Source organism: Protopterus annectens, chromosome 7.part0 (assembly GCF_019279795.1).
Source record: "Protopterus annectens isolate FY-2018-M chromosome 7.part0, PAN1.0, whole genome shotgun sequence".
Taxonomy (NCBI): domain Eukaryota; kingdom Metazoa; phylum Chordata; order Ceratodontiformes; family Protopteridae; genus Protopterus; species Protopterus annectens.
In genome coordinates, this window is record NC_056739.1 from 775,643,499 (window position 1) to 775,664,265 (window position 20,767).

The window sequence follows — 20,767 nt, forward strand, 5'->3', positions numbered from 1 at the left end:
AATTATGGAAATACTCAATGTAAGTCCTTTTCAATAACACTGTGCATACAAATTTACTGAAGGATATGAAGTGTGACACTGTAATGTCTGGTATTAATGACTGCAACCATCAGTGATGTATGAGGCCAGAAAAAAGGAGAAAATCGGGGTCATTCTCATAACACAGGGACAGGTATGGGTATGCAGTGTGTGTGTGTGTGTGTGTGTGTGTGTGTGTGTGTGTGTGTGTGTGTGTGCTTGAATGTGTGCATTGTGTTTGGGAGAGTAAATGATGGGAGGTGTGGGCACCTAACTACTTCAAAGAAGATCTGATTTGCACTCACAGTCATTAACAGTGATTCAGAGACATACAGATTAGTGGACGGGTCATTCTTCATTGCTGGTAATGTGTGTCTGAGTCCCAAATTGCCACACAGCAGAAACAGGTCCTTTTTAATGAAGCTCTTAATGCGAACAGTAGGGTTCATTCTGAATCCCTAGGATAGTATATATTATTTTCATTGGTGTTTTTCTTTACTTTTTTTTTTTTTTTGTAGTTGTGCATTGCTATATTCATTAGGTATTATTACAATAATCCTGTGCATACCTCTCAAATGTCCAGAAATTTGACGAGTGTCCAGATTTTTGCCTAATATTTCTGGTCTGCTCCTAATAAAATTTGTGGTTCTCTATAACAAATCTTTGAGGAATGACTTCACTAAATGATGACAGATATTTGCATTTCAGACGTTATATTCTTCTGATACTAGCTAGCTAGCTAGTTGTAACCAGTGCCCAGCATTTTATGTGGGCAAGACCGAAAGAAAATTAAAAAGAAGGGTATACGAACATACACATGATATTCAGGTAAAAAAATTTAAGGAATGCCTTATATAAACACACTCTAAGTTGTCCCAGAGCAGGGTATCTATTTTTTGTTTTAGAATCTATTCCTTTTGATGTGAAAGGGGTACCGTGGGAGACCAAACTATAATACAGGAAGGTTACTGGCAGATTTTATTGGAGGCCTATAAACCCCCTGGATTAAATGATATGGTTTCTCTAGCCCCAGTACTCAAGTTAAGGACAGCAAAATTGTAGGAGTGAGATTAAACAAGACAAAATAGAACAAGACATGTTGTCATGTCCCCGTTTTAACATTTCTACAATTTTAACTATAATAGTACATAGTATGTCTGGGGTTTAAGTACCACAAACTACTACATTAAATGGTGCTAATGTTATTTGTTATGTATTTTAGGAGGTTTTGTATTTTAATGATGTTCTTCATCTCACATTGCTGCAGTCCTTACACTTGGGTAGTCCGCTGTCCTCGGTCGGCCCGAATATCAAAGTATAAGGCTGACGTCGGTCAAGGCGCATTTGACTGACATCAGGACATCAGGGTACAAATGCGCATGACCGATCTCATATCCCCAGTCTTTTTTGCCGCATGGTCCGATGCAAACAGCGTTACGAAGTGCGGTTGGCGTTCTGAAATTGTTCGATTTCAGAGTTTCAGACCGAATCAAAGTTGGCTAAGTACCCCGTTGGGGAATATTTTAGTTTTTTCTTGCCTCAGTGGTTTACCGGATGCTCCGACGCCCGCTTCTTCGAAGAAGTGCAAGGACAAAGCTGTTAAACCTAGGCTAGAGGAACCGTCAGTACCGGACGTCGGTTCTTTAGAGGTGTCGGTGGAGCCGGTGGTTCCACCGGAGGTTTCTTTGGGTTCCCAGGGAGAGACTTTGTTGTTGCAGGATGTGGCCTCTCAGGAGGCAGGCCAGGTTGATGGGGCTTCTCAGGTTACTATACTCCCCTCCCTGCCTAGGGTGGTTAGGCCCTCTCCTTCTGTTTCCAAGGCTTCTCCCAGGGGCAGGCCAGGTTTAGCTTCAGTTGGTGTTACCCCTAGTTCTTCAGGAACTGTGCCCAAGAAGCATATGCTTAAAATGGCAGAAGATTTGATTACTTTGATTAGGGGTTCTATGCCTCCTGATAAGAGACCTAGGGTGGAGCTGAGCTAGGGAGTTTTGAGCAGGCTTCAGATGTTTCAGAGTCTTGGCTGAAGACTTGCAGGAGTACTCTCCTTATTCTGATTCTGATGTGGATGATTCTACTCCTTCTGCTTCTCCTCCTGAGGATTTTTCTTTCAGAAACTCTTCATTCCATGAGGAGCATTTTAAGTGGGAAGGTCAGGACTTCTCTGATTCCAGGAAAAGGCTTAGGGAATTTTGTTTTACCCCAGCATAGGCCTTTGGCTATACCTCCTGTTTTGGATGTAGTGGAAGATGTTTTTACAGAGGCTTCTCTTAATCCTGATTCTTTGCCTCCTGCTCCTGTTAAACCGGATAGGTATTACAGGGTGCCTGAAGCTCATAAGTATCTTTTTAAGAGTCCTAGGGCAGACCCAGAAACTGTTAGCCAGGGGCCTAAAGGTGTTAAGGCTTCTGTTGTAAAGAATCCGGTTCCTGCAGACAAAGAGGCCAGGGCCTTGGATAGATGGGGAAGTCTAAGGTTGATGCTCTGGCAGAAGGTATTGATTGTAAAGAGTTGCAAGATTTAGTACATGTTTCTGAACAGGTGGGTAAGCATTCTTTGCAATGTGGTTTTGATGCTGTACAGGCCTCGTCTAGGGTGGCTGCCACTGGGTCAGTTCTTCGCAGGCACGCCTGGCTGAGGGATCAAAATTTATCTGAACATGTTAAAACAAGGATTTTAGATGCTCCTTTACAATCTGACGTGTTGTTTGGTCCTCCTGTTGAGGCAGTTCTAAAGAAAATGGAAGACAAGGCTAAGTCTATGCAGACGGTTAAAGATTTTTTGCAGGTCCAGCCTCCAAAGTTTAGGGGGCAAGAAATTGGCCTACTAAGGGGGTGGACGTATCCTTCTTATGATTCCCAGTCTAGGGGTAGATCTAGACGTGGTAGGGGCAGAGCTCAGGGCTCTTTCAGGCCTAGAACAGGGAGTTCTCCTGCACAGTCTTCGGGTGAGGGCAGGGGTCAGTCCTTTCGTAAACAGACCCAATGACCTACCTTTTCAGCTGCCAGAGCCTTCTCGTCTGGCAGCACCTTTGGGAGGAAGGTTGGCACTTTTCAAAGAAATTGGAGTTTAATTACCCAAGACAGATGGGTATTGGATATCATACACCACGGTTACAGGTTTTATTTCCATACCTTGCCTCCTTTCAAAGGCATGCCAGACGTTCCTCCTCAACAAAGAATAGAGGCTCACAAGCAAGTTTCTCTGTTACTCCAAATAGGGACCATACAGCCGGTCCCTATGCCAGAAGTGGGCCTAGGATTTTATTCAGGCCTGTTCCTAGTACCAAAGAAGGGGAACCGTGGAGACCAATTTTGGATTTATCTATCCTCAACACTTATCTGGACATTCCCAAGTTCAAAATGTTGGCGTTACAGCAGCTTTACCTCTGCTGGGCAAAGATCATTGGATGGTAACTTTGGATCTCAAGGAGGCTTACCTTCATGTTCCTATCAGGCTAAGTTGCAGGAAGTATCTGCTTTCGAGCTGGGACTTTCACTATCAGTTCTCTGCATTGCCCTTTGGCTTATCTACTGCGCCCAGGGTGTTCACGAAAGTTCTGGCTCCAGTGATAGCTTTCTTCAAGCTAAAAGGAATACAGATCTATCCTTATTTGGACGATTGCCTGATTCTGGCTCAAGGAAGGGAAGAGCTTCTTCATCATTTGGAATATGTGATAGCAGTGCTAAGATGCCTGGGGTATTCTGTGAACGAAATAAAGTCCAGTCTAGTACCCTCTCAGGACATGTGCTTTCTGGGCGTGAGACTGAATACAGCATCCCAGATGGCCTTTTTAACCCCGGACAAACAAAAGAGTCTTTTCCTTTACTTCCATCAACTATCTCATCAGAGCGGGCTGACTGCAAGGACAGTCCTTCAAGCCTTAGGGTTCATGGCATCTTGTATTCCGGTGCTTCCCAATGCCAAACTGCATATGAGGAAGCTGCAATGGTATCTCAAAAATGTATGGACACAGCACTGCCAGGATCTGGACACTGTCATTCAAATAATACCTTGCATTCAAAAGGAATTTTGTGGTGGGCTCAGGAATGTCACCTAAACAAGGGACTCTCTGTGACCCGGCCAGAAGCTTAGTCAGATTTAACGACAGATGCCTCAGACAAAGCTTGGGGAGCTCATCTAAATGGAAAGTGGATACAAGACAAGTGGCCTGCCAGACTACAACATCTACATATCAACCTGAAGGAGATGTTAGCAGTCCAGTTTGCATTAATAGCTTTCAAGGATTTACTTCTTCCAGGGCAGGTGTTGATTCTAACAGACAACACAACTGTCATGTGGTACATCAACAAGCAAGGGGCAACGCATTCTTATCCTCTATGCAGGCAAGCAATGATTTTGTGGGAGACTGCTCTCAGTTTACAGCTCAATCTTCAGGCAAGGTTTCTGCCAGGAGCACAGAACTCCTTAGCAGATGTGTTGAGCAGACGAATTATGGATCCCCACGAGTGGAAATTGGATCCTCATGTATTTCAGAAATTGACAGTGTCATGGGGAACTCCAGACATAGATCTGTTCGCTTCTCCACTAAACCATCAGCTGCCAAAGTTTTGCACAAAAGGTTTCATCCCACAGCTTGGAGAGTGGATGCTCTTTCTTTCAATTGGAGCAATCTTCATGTGTATGCCTTTCCACCTCTGCCTCTCCTCCCAAAGGTACTTCTAAAGGTCAGACAGGACAAGCCAAGGATGATTTTAATAGCTCCAGATTGGCCTCGACAGCACTGGTACCCATTACTGAGAAGTCTGGTACGGAAGCCTCCATGGCCTTTGCCTTCGATTCCACACCTGTTGTCACAGGAAGACAGCCATTTGCTCAATGTCAAGCTTCACTCTCTGCACCTAACAGCCTGGCATATTCTGTTTTGAACCATAGTGGGCCTCCACTTCCTCAGCAAGTTTTGAATGTTATTTTGGAAGCTAGAAGGCCTAGTACAAGGAAAGTGTACGCAGATAAATGGAAGAGATTTTTATTTTGGAGTGCAGCAAAAGATTTTGATGTTTCTGAGCCTAATTTGAGTGTGGCTCTTCAATATCTTACTGAGTTACTGGACAAAGGTTTGTCTTTCTCTTCTATTAAGGTTCATGCTGCAGCAATTTCGGCTCACTATGATTGTGACCCACCATTGTTTTCTCATCCTTTGTTCAAGCAATTTCTTAGAGGGCAAAGAATATAAGACCCCCACGAAGAGCTCCTACTCCTGCTTGGGATCTCAATTTTGTGTTGGAGAAACTCACTCTACAACCTTTGAGCCTGCAGCTACTTCTGAGTTGAAATATTTATCATGGAAAACTGCTTTTTTGTTGGCCATTACCTCTGCAAGAAGGGTTTCTGAATTGCAGGCCCTTATGGCGGTTGAGCCTTTCTTGATTTTCCATAAGGATAGGGTATCTTTACGTACTAATCCTTCCTTTATGCCTAAAGTGGTTTCTAGTGTGGCTTTAAACCAAACTATTCATTTGCCTACTTTTTATGCAAATCCCCAAAATAAAGGGGAAAAGATTTTGCACACTTTAGATGTACACAGGCAGTTGCGATATTATTTGGACAGAACTAAAGGGTTCAGGCAGTCTCAGCAGTTATTTGTTTCTTTTGCTTTGAGTTCTCAGGGCAAGCCTGTGTCAAAACAAACTATTTCTAAGTGGATTGGCTTTTGCATTGCTTTCTGTTATTCCCATCATGGCAAGGAGATTCCAGCCGGGTTTTCGCCTCATTCCTCTAGAGCTACTGCCACTCGACAGCTTTTGAGGGGTGGCAACCAAGGATATTTTGGAGGCAGCTACTTGGAGTTCAGTGCATACTTTCTCTAGGCATTATCACCTGCCACTTTACTCTAAATCCAGGGCTGGTTTTGCCACTGCTGTTTTGCAGGGCATTTTGGCAGCTCCTGCTTCCTTATAGTTTGGCCATCCTCCCATACCTCTGCTTTGGGATTCTACCCAAGTGTAAGGACTGCAACAATGTGAGATGAAGAACATAGTACAGTTTTGTACCTACCATAAATGTAGATGTTCGAAGATCCACATTGCTGCAGTCCAATTTACCCTCCCTCCTTCCCTCTGTAGTTAGAGGTGGTTGTGTGGGTTGAGTTGTAAATATTGTGTATATAGTGTATATTTTGTACATATAATTAGGGCAAGGGTGCTTGGTTGTTTGTTTTGCTGTCTTTTGGTTTTGACCTTTATTTTTAGGGTCTTCTGACATCTGGGGCAAGAAAAGACTGAGGATATGACGTCGGTCATGCGCATTTGTACCCTGACGTCCTGATGTCAGTCAAATGCGCCTTGACCGACGTCAGCCTTATACTTTGATATTCGGGCTGACCGAGGACAGCGGACTACCCAAGTGTAAGGACTGCAGCAATGTGGATCTTCGAACATCTACATTTATGGTAGGTACAAAACTGTACTTTTTTGACAATTTGGTATGCATTTCCTTTTTAGAAATAATAGAAAATATGATAGAATTTTAAATGGATAACAAGGGGTTAAATAACAGATTTCCTGCTGTTAAATGATTTTCAATATTCTTTGGATGGTTCATTGATCGGGAGTGTTATAAAAATAAGAGGTTATGTTTAGGCTAAATATGCATTGGAAGAAGTCATTACTGACAAAAATGCAGTGTGTTTGTATGCTTATATGCCTGTTTTTATTTTTCCGCCTTTGTTTTATCAGTGGTCTTGAAGAGCCTTATTTGGGATTACTAGTTTTGCTTGGCCCTTCCTCTCTATATGCTGTTTACAAAACAAAACCTGTTATTCTAGAAATTTTCTTAGTTTATAAGAGCAGCATTTAAAACCTGTCTTTGATTTTGGCCCTTTGACCCTCCATTATATTTAGCTTTCTCCAGAATTCTTCAACTATGAGGTTGATTGGTATGATCCCATTTGTATATTTATGGGACATGATGTACAAATGCTGATTTTTTTTCTTTTATGAAAATCTTTTTGTTTGTTTTTTAGTGTCCTCGCTGTGATTCTCTACTTCAGAAAGACGACAAGCAAAACCTTTGTGTTGAATGCCATATCTGTTCTGAAGGAAGAACTACACCATACCGATTCTGCTATGCCTGTCGGAGGGAATGGTGTGGCCCTAGCACTGCAAGAGACACCTGTGACAAAGAAAATTGCCTTTTTATCTATACCCTTTTATCCTGTCCTATAGTCCTGGACCAGGGCAGTAATGTTTATGGCTGCCCCTCCATCCGTGCCTGCCCTAAATGCTCTGCACTGATTACACACTCCAGTGGATGCAAGTTTATTGGATGCCAGAGCTGCAGTCATCAGTTTTGTTTCATCTGCTTAGACAGTAGTAAACAGTGCAAGGCTAGGGGAGACTTGTACTGGTCATTGGTTTGTGAAAAGGAACCAGCAGGCAGGCAGACATTGACATAGACATAAATACATTTATAAGGAAAAGCATTCCTGTAGAAATTGCTGACTTACAAATGTGGAACCAGTGATTATTTATTTAACAGCACAGGAAATCTCTACTAACTGTACATAATGTTGCAGCTATGGCTGTAATGCCTTGTTATTATAAGATTAGCAGACTTTAGAATTCAAGTACATGATAACAGGAGGCTTTCTGAAATTATCAGTCACGACTCTCTTTCAGCTGTCAGTTTCAGGTGTTGAAACGAGCCAGTTGACAAGTCATCAGCTACTACTACTACTGGTGCCAGCCTTAGTGTTTTTCCCTACTGTGATATGCTTGCTATGTTGATATTTTATATCATGGCACCTTAGTACACCCAGGTACACTAATGATAAATCAGCAGGAATACAGTGTGTTACTTAACAGGTATGTGGCTAAGGAGTCTATATTGGAACATCGAATATTTAACAGTTCGAATCTCTAAAGGTGATCGAACTGTTAAAACATCGAATGTTCCGAAAAAATAAAAACAAAAACAAAAAAAACTAAATGGTGTAGGCAGGGGGGCAAGCCCCACTTCACCCTCCACACCCCTGCTACTTAAATATACCAACTCCGAGACCACGCTACATTGAAGTAAATGGAAATCTCCCCTTACAGAGATTTCTGTTTACCTCTTTGATGTTTCGCTGTTCTCGTGTCGACAATGTCAGATTCGACATTGTTGGCTTTCGAGAATTTAATATAGACCCGTGGTTAAGATTTAGTGTAACTTCACCACATTAGAGAAACTGGCCAGGGAGAGGGAAAAAGAGAAAAAGACTACACTGACAAAAGATGCTGTACTTGATAGGGAGAAAGAAATATAGTGATAGTGAAACAATTCCCCAGAATGTGTTGGAAGAACAGCTATAAAGGGTAGAAAATGCCTAGGCTCCTGTTTCTATTAAAGGTACACCAATGCCCTGACCAGTGACCACATGGAATGTACAACAAAATGAAAGCAGTATTAATAGCACCAGAAGCATAAACTATGCGTTTCTCCAATATCTCACTGCAATATACAGTGTGTGCCTGGAATGTGTTTCTATTCATTCAAGGTGAGGGAGTCAGTATGGTCACCAGCTACAGCATCATGGAAGGCAGGAGTGCTAGATACTGGCAATACAACTTAACTTACTAAATTCAGGCAAAAAAGGCTGGAGTTCTGCCTAACATGTCCAATAATAGCAGTAAAATGCACCTGGCACACTTTGCCATCTCTGCAATCACTTTATGAAGAATTCATGTTTTTCTACTAACTACACATTTTTTATTCCATTGACCTATACTTTTCCTATGAAATGTACTTCCTCACACCCAATTTTAAATTAATACCATTTGTTCTAAGACTGTGTCATCTTTTAGCACCTCTGTATTTTCTTTAAAGTTCTTTTCTTTATCATCCTCACTAAGTTAACAAAGTACTCTAGAGTATAAAATGGAATATTTACCTCTTCGCATCTCGAATCATTACCTCTTGCAATGTGTCTTTTCACCCGATTACGTTTGTGTCTACATTATCAAACTGCTTTTGCTGATTCATCCCAGGAAAATTTATTACCCTAAACCTTTTACCTTACACTGTGTTTTTCAGTTGTACTGTCTGTAGCCACTAAACTGCTATATGCAGTGCTTTTTCCAAATGTATGACCTTGCATTTCTATAAAGTTTCCTCTGCTGTCAGCCCAAGTTATCAGTTTTTTGTTGTTATTTTTTTGTCATCCACAATTTATTTAACTTTGTTCTGTGCACCTAACATTGTATCTCGCAAAGTACATCAAAAGCAACATGTTCCCATACTGATTCCTAATATAAACCATTGAGTATTGATCGTTCCATCAGTACAACACCTACTGCCATTACGGTCGATCTTCTTCCATTTAAACATTTTGTAGTGCATGAAACACAAACATTACTCTTCCAAATCAGGAAAAAGACAGGCTTGTTAGGCACTTTTCCGACATTAGTAAGGTGCTTAACTAGCTTTTGTTGAGCACCTCTATGCACTGTTAAGCTCTAGCAAGAGACAATGTTAACTTTAATCACGGCTGTTCACAAACTGAGATACAGGCAGAAGCTACGATAGCTTTAAAAGCTGTTAGATATTATGCAGTGCCATACTTTTAAACAAAAAGCACACTCAAAACAAGATTTTTATTTTATGAAAGATTATCACTGCTTCAATATATTTTTACTCATATTTAACATAGTAGTAAGCATGCAGACATCTTAAAATGCAGTTTGTGCCACTGATGTAGTCCATAGCTACCATGCATACCTCTCAACTGTACCGATTTTTGCACAATGTCAAGATTTTTGACTCATATTTTTAGTCATTTTTTTCATAAAATTGTGGTTTTCTAGCAAATTAGTAGCAAATCATTAAATACTTAAGTTAGGAAATAATGACAGGCATTTGAGTTTCAGACTTTGTACCCTTCAAAAATTCATGTTCATGCAAAACCTGTTATTCTATCAACTTTCTAAGTTTGTAAGAGCAATATATAAAAACTGATCCTATTTGTGGGCCTAGGTCTCACTTTTACTTATGGCTTTGTGAAAATTTCTTGCTCTAAGAGGTTAAGAGGTATGCTACCATGTCATGTGATAGCCTACTGAGGGTACTACTGAAAAATGGGCTTGTGCTGTTAAATGGCTTTCTTGTCAAAATTAAATGTAGTCTCAAATACAATAGTACACAAATGTATACATCTACACTGCGTGGACTGAACATGAACAGGGATTCTAGGACATAGGAGCACAGGAACACATCACTTTATACATACAGTCTTTACAAGAATAAACATGTTTACTACAATGTGCTAAGTGTATGTATTATTATCTGGATATGTGTGGATATGGCCTTAATGAACATTGTTTTACCTGAAGTGTATTCAACTATCCCACATAATTCTCACATATGATATTATTACTTAAAATGTTCTTTTACAAATTATACAGTACTTATTACATCTTTACGCTAGTATTTACAGAGACATATATGTATCATTAAGTTCTTTATTTAGTAGCATCATCAAATATGTGAATGTTCAGTTCTATGAAATATGAACCCTGAGGTGTTCTTTGATCATATAATTCGGTAACAAGTGCTTTTGCAAAAATGTGTTAATGCCTTGTGTGACAAAAGGAGATACTGCCAGCCCAGTTAGCTGGAATTTTGTAAATAGTTATATGTCATTGGTGAATATCAAAATGATTTATACAAGATGCTTGTGTTACAAATGTATTAGAACTGTATGTCATGTATATCACACTGCTTGTACAGACGTGTGTGTTGAAAAGCTGTTTGCAAAGTGCTGTTTGAAATGTAACTACAGTGTGCCCTGCTGGAAAAGAACAGAAATGTACATGCACTATTGTAACTATTTAAATGTATATATTTTAATAGTGGAAACTGAGATACAGGAAATTAACCTCAGTCTAGTAAATTTTAGAAAAACAACTGACTTTAAATTACTTTATGGCTAGGCCATAAAAGATGGTATCTTTCAGTTTTCAATGCAGCAAAAGACACAATGTCTGTACTAGGAAACCATCTGTATTGTCTTAAGGGTGAATTAATTACTAGTCTTGAAAACATGAAGGAATGCAATTGTTTTATGATTTCTAGCATCTGCCAAAGATCTGAGGAGAAGCCCTTGTCTGTATATTTTTACAGGTAGATGCTAAATATTGCCAGCTTCATCAGCGGTTTGGCCTGGGAACTAGGAGTTAGATGACAAGAAATGATGTAATTCTGCAAACTGTCCCAGCAGTAATATTTTAGATATTAATTTGAGAAGTCTCTTAGTTAGACAGAGCATTCTGCATTCTGTCGTGGACCTGCCAACAAGTAGAAGATCCATTCACCACATCTGCCTTGCTCTATTAGTAAGGTCTTAGGTTATAGTAATTCTCTTAGATTTAGTCAGGAATATAGTGAAGCTTAGTTTAGGCATTTTTTCTTTATTTATTTAAGACTGTCCTGCAATGCTGTTTTAAATATTTCCTGTGATTTTTAAATCTGATGTCACTTAGAATATATATTTAGTATTGTCTTGTTCTCTTATTATTTATTATTAAATATATTTAAACCTTTCAGGGATGTGTGTGTGTGTGTGTGTGTGTGTGTGTGTGTGTGTGTGTGTGTGTGTGTGTGTGTGTGTGTGTGTGTGTGTAAATCAAACCTCAAAGAGTGTGTGTGTCAGCTACTTGGGCAGGGACACGACACACTGGTTGGACAAAGAGAGTGCTGTAGCTCTTAGCCTGGTCAGTCAGCTGAGATCTCATCTCTATAGCAGTGCCAGTGGGGAGTCGTATTGGGGATCTGGGGAAAGAGTGATAAACCAGCCCCGGACTGACTGTAGTCTCTGTATACTCTTAAGGGAAATTGCACTTGATGTAGAGAGCTGCCTCTGGAAATACTGTGTGTGTACCTGTTATCCCCTCAGTGAACGTCCCACACTGGTGTTAGTGGTGAGGATTGAGGTTCCTTGATTACTGGTCCAGTACAGGGGCATCACACTTTGTTTACTGATTATTTTTTTCACTTCTTACATTGTATGTTTCTGTATTTCTCTTTTAGAGAACTATGTACAATTTAAGAACAGTGAAATACTTTGCATATTCCATGCATCCATGAGATATTTTCATCTTTCATACAAAGATATCACTCAATTTCCCCTCACTGTCTTTAATCATGTAATCTCTAATATCTCTTTAAAATCTTATTAGAATTGTCTCAGATATCATTTTCACATATTGATCTTTGTAACATATAATATGGCTACTGAGTTTTTCCTCACATATTTTCTCCAACAATTGTTTTTCTTTGCACTCTGCTATGAAAGATAAGTTCTATATTTTTTCACCAGTTATGTTTTGTAGTGTAACATGATGCTTTGTCATTTAAAATATCTGTACTTGATGGTTTGTAGTCTAACATGATATTTTGTGATTTAAAATATGTGTACTTGACTTTTGAAAGATTGTGATTGTGGAGCTTTTCTCACCTAACTCTGTTGAAAATGTACACTTTCTGGCCCAGTTGAACATTCCCAGTAATCAAATGTCAACTAAATAAGTAACTAAATAAATAAATATTAACACACATTTCTCATTACACATACATGTAGCTTATCACAATGGATCTCATTGGTTATGATATAAAAATCTCATTAGGCTTGACTTACAATAATGTGGCTCTGTGAATGGGAGATCATGCTTATTAGATCTGGTTAACTTTCTTGACAGGGTCATGCAAGCTGCTGACAATGATCATTCTGTTGATACAGCTTATCTCAATTTAGCCAAATTCTTTGATACCATACTTCATACAGGAACTTTAAGAAGGTTGCCTGCCTTAAACATATATTCTTACGTGGTAAGATGAAAGAGACATTTGGCTAAAAGACAGAACCCACATAGTACGTGTAGCAGAACTTTACATAGTGCTAAGCTAACCAGTGGAGTACCCCAGGGGACTGTACAGGGTCCTCTCCTATTTGACAGTGATATCAAAATATTTGACAATATTTGACAAAAATTTGACAATGATATTCAGTGATATCAAAACTGATAACCAGGACATCTGAACTGCAATCTGGGTGTAACTGTCCAAATACCCCCAGATATCTGTACCCCTGAGAAACAGCATACCCTATTTAACACCTGGTATATGAATAATGGGCTTACATTAAATAATGGGCTTAAATTAAATGCTAAAATGCATAGTTTCTTTAGGAAAACAGCAATTACCCATAACAAACAGTATAATTATCATTCCCTTACTGCACAAAAAGCGAGGCAGGGATCTGGGCAACTGACTTGATAGTTCCCTCTCCTTTGATTATCATGTTTTCATGTCACAAGACTTGCAACTGTAGTCACAGAATTCTACTTGACACAACTAGTAGTCAAAGGTATTTTGTCTAGATCCACAGATGCTATTGTTCCCCAGTATTCAGCAATGATCAGACCCATGATAGAGTACAATGCTGTCTTTGGGATGTACCTCAGTTGACATATCAACAAACTAGAAAAGCCTCAAAGGTTCTTAACCAAAAACATCTCTGGTCTTAAGAATGTTAGCTACCAGGACAGACTGGAAGTGTCTTATATTTTCCTAAGGGGTAATCTGTGTCTCACTGCACCATTACAGATCCCTCGGTTCCTGACTTCATGTATCTTAGTAAATCACTCAGCACATCTAAGACTAGAACCAGAGACCTGAACCCTCATCTGCAAGAAAACAGATGGATAAATGCAACATTGAGGCAACTTCATCATCCAGCACCTACCTTCTCCTCTGTAATAAACTCTCTCCTGGGTGACTGGATAGGCACTCTCAAATCTACTCTGGGGCAAACTGATCTTTTCCTCCTTGAGAAGACAGGATAAGCCTGTGGGTGAGTATTAGCAAGGTGTAAATGGTATTTAGACTAAAGTAGCCTTGGAACTCCTATGTATTCTGTTATTCACTTAATAGCCTGTACTTTTATTAGGAGTTCACAAGGGAAGTTTCACTAAGAACAATTGCTTTTTTCAACAAGCAGCTTATCATCTTTAGATTATATGTTATAATATTTTCTCCATACTTTAACTCGATGTTTCCATATCTGCAGTGGAATTTAAAGCTTGCACTATAGACCTACATATCAGAGGTTATCTCATGAAGTCGTAAGCTGTCTCAGGGTAATCCACAGTAATGTTTGTGTATGACATGCACAACAGAGAGAGACGTTTTCAATACTGACAAGAAGGCAGAGTCAAAGTATTAAACAGCAGAATCAAGATCAACTATGCACACTGTAGACCAGTGTATTTGTGCCAGGACTGAGTTGAAGGGTTAGGAGCTAAAGTCCTTCAGGGTGTAGGTTTCAGAACAATGATCGTTTGGCCCCAGGCCAACAACACTTTTTCTTGCTGTTGATCTGCCTTCCATTTCAACCAATACTGTTGCTCATTATGGCCTTGTGGGGGTGGGAGGTGAGGATAGAGTCCCTGCTGATTTTAGCTCTTCTCCAGCCACAGTTATGTTCTTGCTCAGTGCTGCTTTCCTTGCTGACTGTGCTTGTGTGTCTGTGTGTGTGCGTCTGTGTGTTGGGGGAGGCAAAACCCAGGCATGTAACTGAGGTTCTACAATATTCCAGTCAGGGACAAATGCTGGCTCACTCCCTTACCAGATGGGGCCTTAGTCAGGTAAGTGCAGGAGATGAGCTACTTTCTCAGCATTCAAGGAGTCAAGTGAATAGAGTGGCTGCCAAACTGCAGCCGAGACAGTTTGGTGGGTAATCCTATAGCCATGTCCACATGCTTCTTGGTTGTGGGTGGGACATACAAAGTCTAATGAGGGTTATATCCACTCTCAAGAGTCATATCCTCATGTGCCCCATCTATTATCAGAAAGAAGTCCTAATGCTTCTCCAGCTTCAGTCAGGGAAACTGACACTGAAACACTCCCCAGGCCTATATCTTCCATCCTTAACCTGAGGAGAGACAAACAGACCATAACCTATTACTCCTGTCCTCACCCACATCATCTCCAGCAAGTGTGTGAACTACTAATTCAATTTGGATCATCTTGGCTTTACTGCTGTATATCACCAGGGTGACTAGAAGCAAAAATAGGATGATGGTCACAGAATATGTCAGACATGATGCCACAAGCCAGAAGAGCATTAAGGGCAGATTTAAGTGCAGAGTGATTTCTCTGCCACCAGGGTGCTCATTGTGACTGGGGTACATATTAGTTAGATAAATCCAAAGAGCTGCATGGATGCAATTTTATAACATTTACTGGATGGAGACTAAGCTATGCTGAAGTAAGCAAGGCTAAACATCTCATTTCTGATGTTACCTGCTGACCACTGGAAACATCTGGGGAGTGTGTGTGTGTGTGTGTGTGTGTGTGTGTGTGTGTGTGTGTGTGTGTGTGTGTGTGTGTGTGTGTGTGTGTGTGAATGAGTTTTATAAATATATATATATATATATATATATATATATATATATATATATATATATATATAGGGTCTATATTAAAACATCGAATATTTAACAGTTCGAATCACTAAAGGTCGACCTTTAGTGATTGAACTGTTAAAACATTGAATGTTCACAAAAAAAAAAAAAAAAACAACAAGAATAAAAACTTAACAGTGTAGGCAGGGGGGCAAGCCCTCCTGCACCCCCACACCCCCCACTACTTAAATATAACAACTCTTAGACCACACTACATTGAAGTAAATGGAAACCTCCCCTTACAGAGATTTCCGTTTACTTGTTCGATGTTCTGCAGTTTCGCTATTCTCATGTCGACAGTGTCAGATTCAACATTGTCAGTTTTCGAGAATTTTATATATATATATATATATATATATATATATATATATATGTGTGTGTGTGTGTGTGTGTGTGTGTGTGTGTGTGTGTGTGTGTGTGTGTGTGTGTGTGTGTGTGTGTGTACTGAAGATTATCAAAGCATCCAAACATTAATATTTATAAAGTTGATCAGCAAATGTCAGCTTTGCAAATGTTGACATGCTACTATGCATGAACCTGTCAACCATCTGTCAAAGTCAAAGACAAAAGTAACTTTATTGTCATTTAGATTGTAGTGTAGATTAAATGAGATTCCGTGCAATCAGATCATCACGGGACAGAAAAAAAAAGAAATCAAATACATAGGACATAATTTAAAACAACATATAATAAAACTACCAGAATCTTATAAATCAACTCTACACTTAAGTATATAGCTACATATATTCATAGAAACACATTTAAGATACTAAAAACACACATCTAGCAGCAAGGTTCAAGTAATATATTGTACTGCCAATGAACCATGTCCAACATTATGGGTGAACAAGCACATATCAGTAGCAGCTGAAGAAAAAATATTGCACCTGGGTTAATAGTATAAATTATAATGGCTGGCTGGCCTTAATAAAAAGTATAAATAATTATAAAGAGATATTATAAATAATAAATATTATAAATAAATTATAATGGTTGGCTGGGCTTAATAAATGATAGATAAAATAATGCTCTCACAGTGAATCAGTTTAGTTAACTGCATTTTTTCAGTTAAACAGATGTCAATCAACTAAAGTGCTGACAAAATTCAGCTGACATATACATATATTTAGGTGGAATTCACTACCTCACAGCATCAGAACCAATACAAATACCAACCAATTCAAAAAGATTCTTAAAATTATCTTAATGACACATGGCTTTGTTCCAGGCTAACTAGTTTTAATAGTTTCTGGTCATACTTTTTCTTCTTCTCTGACCACCTCATATTCTGTGCTCTTTCATGTCTAGATAATCTCTAATCTCATCCATTTCTGTCCACTTCCCCCCTACACACCCTTTATCAGCTTACTTTGAGAAACTACAATGTCTACACTACAATAAGGAATTATATCAGATGATTGTATAATACAAATGTCAGCTATTATAGCATAGAAAGTACTTGCTGGTGCAGTGTATGTCTTGTATATGTTTTGTATAATTTTTTTGTATAAGCTTTGTATAATTTCTTGTATAAGTTTTGTATAATCTCTACATGTGGAGCTTTTCTCCCAGGGCCTCCGCTGAAAATGGGTCTTATCCCAGTCGGACTTTCCCAGTAAACAAGTGTAAAATAAATAAAATAAATAAAAATATCTTTATAGACATAAATACATATAGATATGGGTATATGGGTGTCAATCAATCAAGTCCTTTGGCTTTTCCCAGTTAGGGGTTGCCACAGCGGAACTACGGTCCGCTAATGATTGGCAGTGGATTTTGTATGGTGCCGAGTTGCCAGCCCGATGCCCGGGTATATGGGTGTACTAAATATAATCAAAATAACTAACTGTCAATGTCACTAACATCGACAACAAAACATTGACAAAGCAAACATCGATATATTACTATATATGTGCCGAAGAAAATCCTCGGAGCATGCAAATAAAATCACAACAAAAAGTTTAAACTAAACTTCTAAGCAGGGAAGCAATCCCCACTGCATCTTGCCATCCCCTGATAATTATATATAATAATTCCAAGACTGCACAATACCAGAGAAGTGGCATATTCCCCAACCCACAGGGATTACAGTTTCAAACACCCGTTGACCATTCATTTTGATAACCAAAATGTGTTGACAACGTAGATGTCAACTTTAAACAATTTAAATACCTTTAGATCTCTACACACACACACACACACACACACACACACACACACACACACACACACACACACACACACACATTTAAAAGCAATGAGGCACAAGGGGGCATGATACAGAAAGTACAGTTCAGAAGTGAAAGTAAACTTACTATAACAATTTATGTTCAAATGATCACTGCTGCAGTAGTCTACAATATATGAGCTGACTAAAAGATGGGTTTGGGTGCCAAGCCCTTTAAAGCTTTCATGCCAACTGAGAGAGGGAGGCTAAGACCTGAGAGGACATTGCTAGGTACAGCAAAATACAAATGTCCACAACACTGGCATAAAAACACAGGGAAAAGCAATGGGGATGGAGGTAGAGAGCGGCTACTTCAGCAGTGCTTATTTGTAAGTCTACTGTTTATGGTAGGTTAACTTACAGAACTGTACTGCATACATCATATTGATCACTGCTGGTGTAGCTTTAGCTATATGGGTAGACTACCCTAGCTTACATCTGGGAGGTGGAAGGGGAATGGTCCAAGAACCCCTGAAGAATGTTTCTAACAAAGCTTGACCTAGACTTGGAAAAGGAATCTAGCTCTTTGTAATACTTTCTATGAATATATATAGAGGATCGAGTTGCTGTTTCTAGAATACTTCTAGAGGCCAACCCTTTTCAAAAAGCTACAGATGAAGCCAAGGCCCTAATAGTGTGTGCCTTGACCATGGCAGAATAGTTTTGTCATGGTGGGAATAATAAAGGGTAATAGCCTAAGACAACTATTTGGAATTTGGAAATCTGCCTTGACACAGATTGTCCCTGCTTCTTACTTTCAGAAGAAACAAACAATTGATCAAAGGTTCTGAAAGATTTTGATCTGACAAGATAGTATCTGAGCTGTCTGTGTACATCCAAGGTATGAAGTATCCTTTCTCCCTTATTTTGGGGTTCAGGGAAGAACACAGGAAGATGGACAGTTTGGTTTAAAGTAAACTGAGATTCCTCAGCAAGCAGCCTTCCAGGAAAGATAAAAAAAAAACTCAGACACATAATAAACAAAACAAAGCCATGAAATCCTAATTACTTAATTAAGAAAACTCTTCCATTTACAGCTCTGATTCAATCCATTAGATACTAATGTATTAAATTTCAATATAAACATAGTCTATAGTGCAGTTTCTTTTTTTATTATTATGAAAACTTCATTTCCAGTGTACATATATTTATTTGTTCCAAAATTGTAACTTCTAAATTTGTCAATTTCTGACCATGATATTCATTAAAATGAATTTCTAACAAGCTATCTTGAGCATTATGACATACATTTCGGAAGTGCTCTGTTTTTCTAGTAGCTAACATCTATTTAGTCTCATTTATATAAAACAAATTACATAGCTACCTTACAGCATAAATTACTGCAATGCTTGTGAAGCTAAATTTCCCCTAACATCTACTTTCTTATTATTCATTTTATCAAATATTTGACAAATTAGAGAAGAAATTATACAATCACCACAGGGGAAGGTACCTTCAGGATTAATCTATTAAAAATGTATTTATTTATTTATTTATTTATTGCAGTTGGTTTACCAGGATAGTCCATTGGGCCACAAGGAACCCGTTTTCAATGGAGTCCCGGGGAGAAAAGCTCCAAAAATACATTTTACATTCTTACAAACATATATTCACACATACATTTAAAGTTTAACAATAGGTAAAAAAGAAATAAAGCAAAAAATGTAACAGCTAAATACAATGTGCAGAAAGTACATAATAATTATATTTATTAGCTCAGAAATATCCATTTAATACAAAGTAGTTAGGAAAAATTAGTTATTGGAATGGAAGAGGAGGTTCAGTGACATGATGAAGTGGAGGAAGAGGAGAATATATGGGCTTATCTAGTAACTTCTATAGACATCTGGGTAGATTAAGATGAAGCAGAGCACTGGCGGATGAGAGAAGGAGAAGAGTAGGTTATGTAGGGTGGGAGCAGGAGCATTCCCACTGAGATGCTAGGTGTGTATAGAGATTTTTGAAAGCAGAGTGATTAGAGGTGGTGCGGATGAGTGAAGGAAGGGAGTTCGCTAGGTTGAAAGATAGAAGGTTTTTGCCTGGGGATATGTAGGTTTATGGACTTTGAGTAGGTTTTGATTGTTTGATCTTAATACTCTATTGGGTAGATGCATATCAAATGCGGAAGAAAGGGAAGGACAGAGGGAGGGGTTGAGAATAAGTTTGTGGGCTAGAGTTAGCTGAGTGTAAGTGAGTTGATTGGGAAGTTCTAGCCATTTTAGTTTCTGGAGGGAGAAACAGTGGTGGGTGGAAGACTTGTGGCTGATGGCAAATTTTGCAATTTTGTTGTAACAAGAGGAAAGTTGTTTTTTGAGGGAGGATTGCAGATTAGTTAGGAATGGGGTGCCATAGAGAAGGGAGGGGATAAGGAAGGATGAAGCGAGTGTTATTTTAGTAGCAGAGGTACTGAAGCAATTAAGTAAAGTGGCTACTTTTAATACACTATACTATTTCCCTTATAATAAAAAAGCAATGGAATATTAAAAAGCTGTGTTTTTAACATTGCGTTATTCTTACAAAATTTAATTTTCTTATTTCTAGCTACCTGTCAGTAGCTGAAAAAACATCTTCTTTATTACAGCCTCTCCCAATAAACATATCTATCATTCTACAAGGCGTAGCTATGCAGTCTTCTCTTTTAGTACATAGAAAATTATTCCTATAAATGTTAACCAGTATTATGAAATGTGTTTGAAACATCTGAATGATTCTTCAACTTTATGTTGCAAAATAAAACAAATTATACTTTGATAGTAATATTAAGTAAATCATATAATTTACAGGAACTTAAATCAACATAACACATGTTCATTTTGTAACCGTCTTCATTTCTTGCCTTCCATCTCTATTAATGTCAACCTATTTCCTATCATCCCACTCTTTATTATATAGCTCTGATTACCCCTTCCATTCCAAATAAACCATTTATAGCTATCCAACTGTCCACTTTACTAACCTACCTTGTTATATGCCACCTTAAAAACCTATATAATGTTTCCTAATATGTCCCTGTCACATTTCATCTCTCTGTCACTCTTTAATATGTTTACATTCCAAGAAAACA

The 20,767-nt window shown here is 38.8% G+C and overlaps 1 protein-coding gene across 2 annotated transcripts in view; it reads left to right on the forward strand.

Moving 5' to 3' along the window:
- The window catches only part of LOC122806683 (E3 ubiquitin-protein ligase ARIH2-like), a 200,915-nt gene extending 192,983 nt beyond the window's left edge, over positions 1-7,932 (forward strand). For both annotated transcript variants that reach the window (XM_044077303.1, XR_006365536.1), the window contains exon 3: positions 7,001-7,932. In XM_044077303.1, coding sequence (XP_043933238.1) covers positions 7,001-7,432 — 432 coding nt within the window. In that variant the 3' untranslated portion in view covers positions 7,433-7,932. The remainder of the gene's footprint in view (positions 1-7,000) is intronic.
- The last annotated feature ends 12,835 nt before the right edge of the window (positions 7,933-20,767 follow it).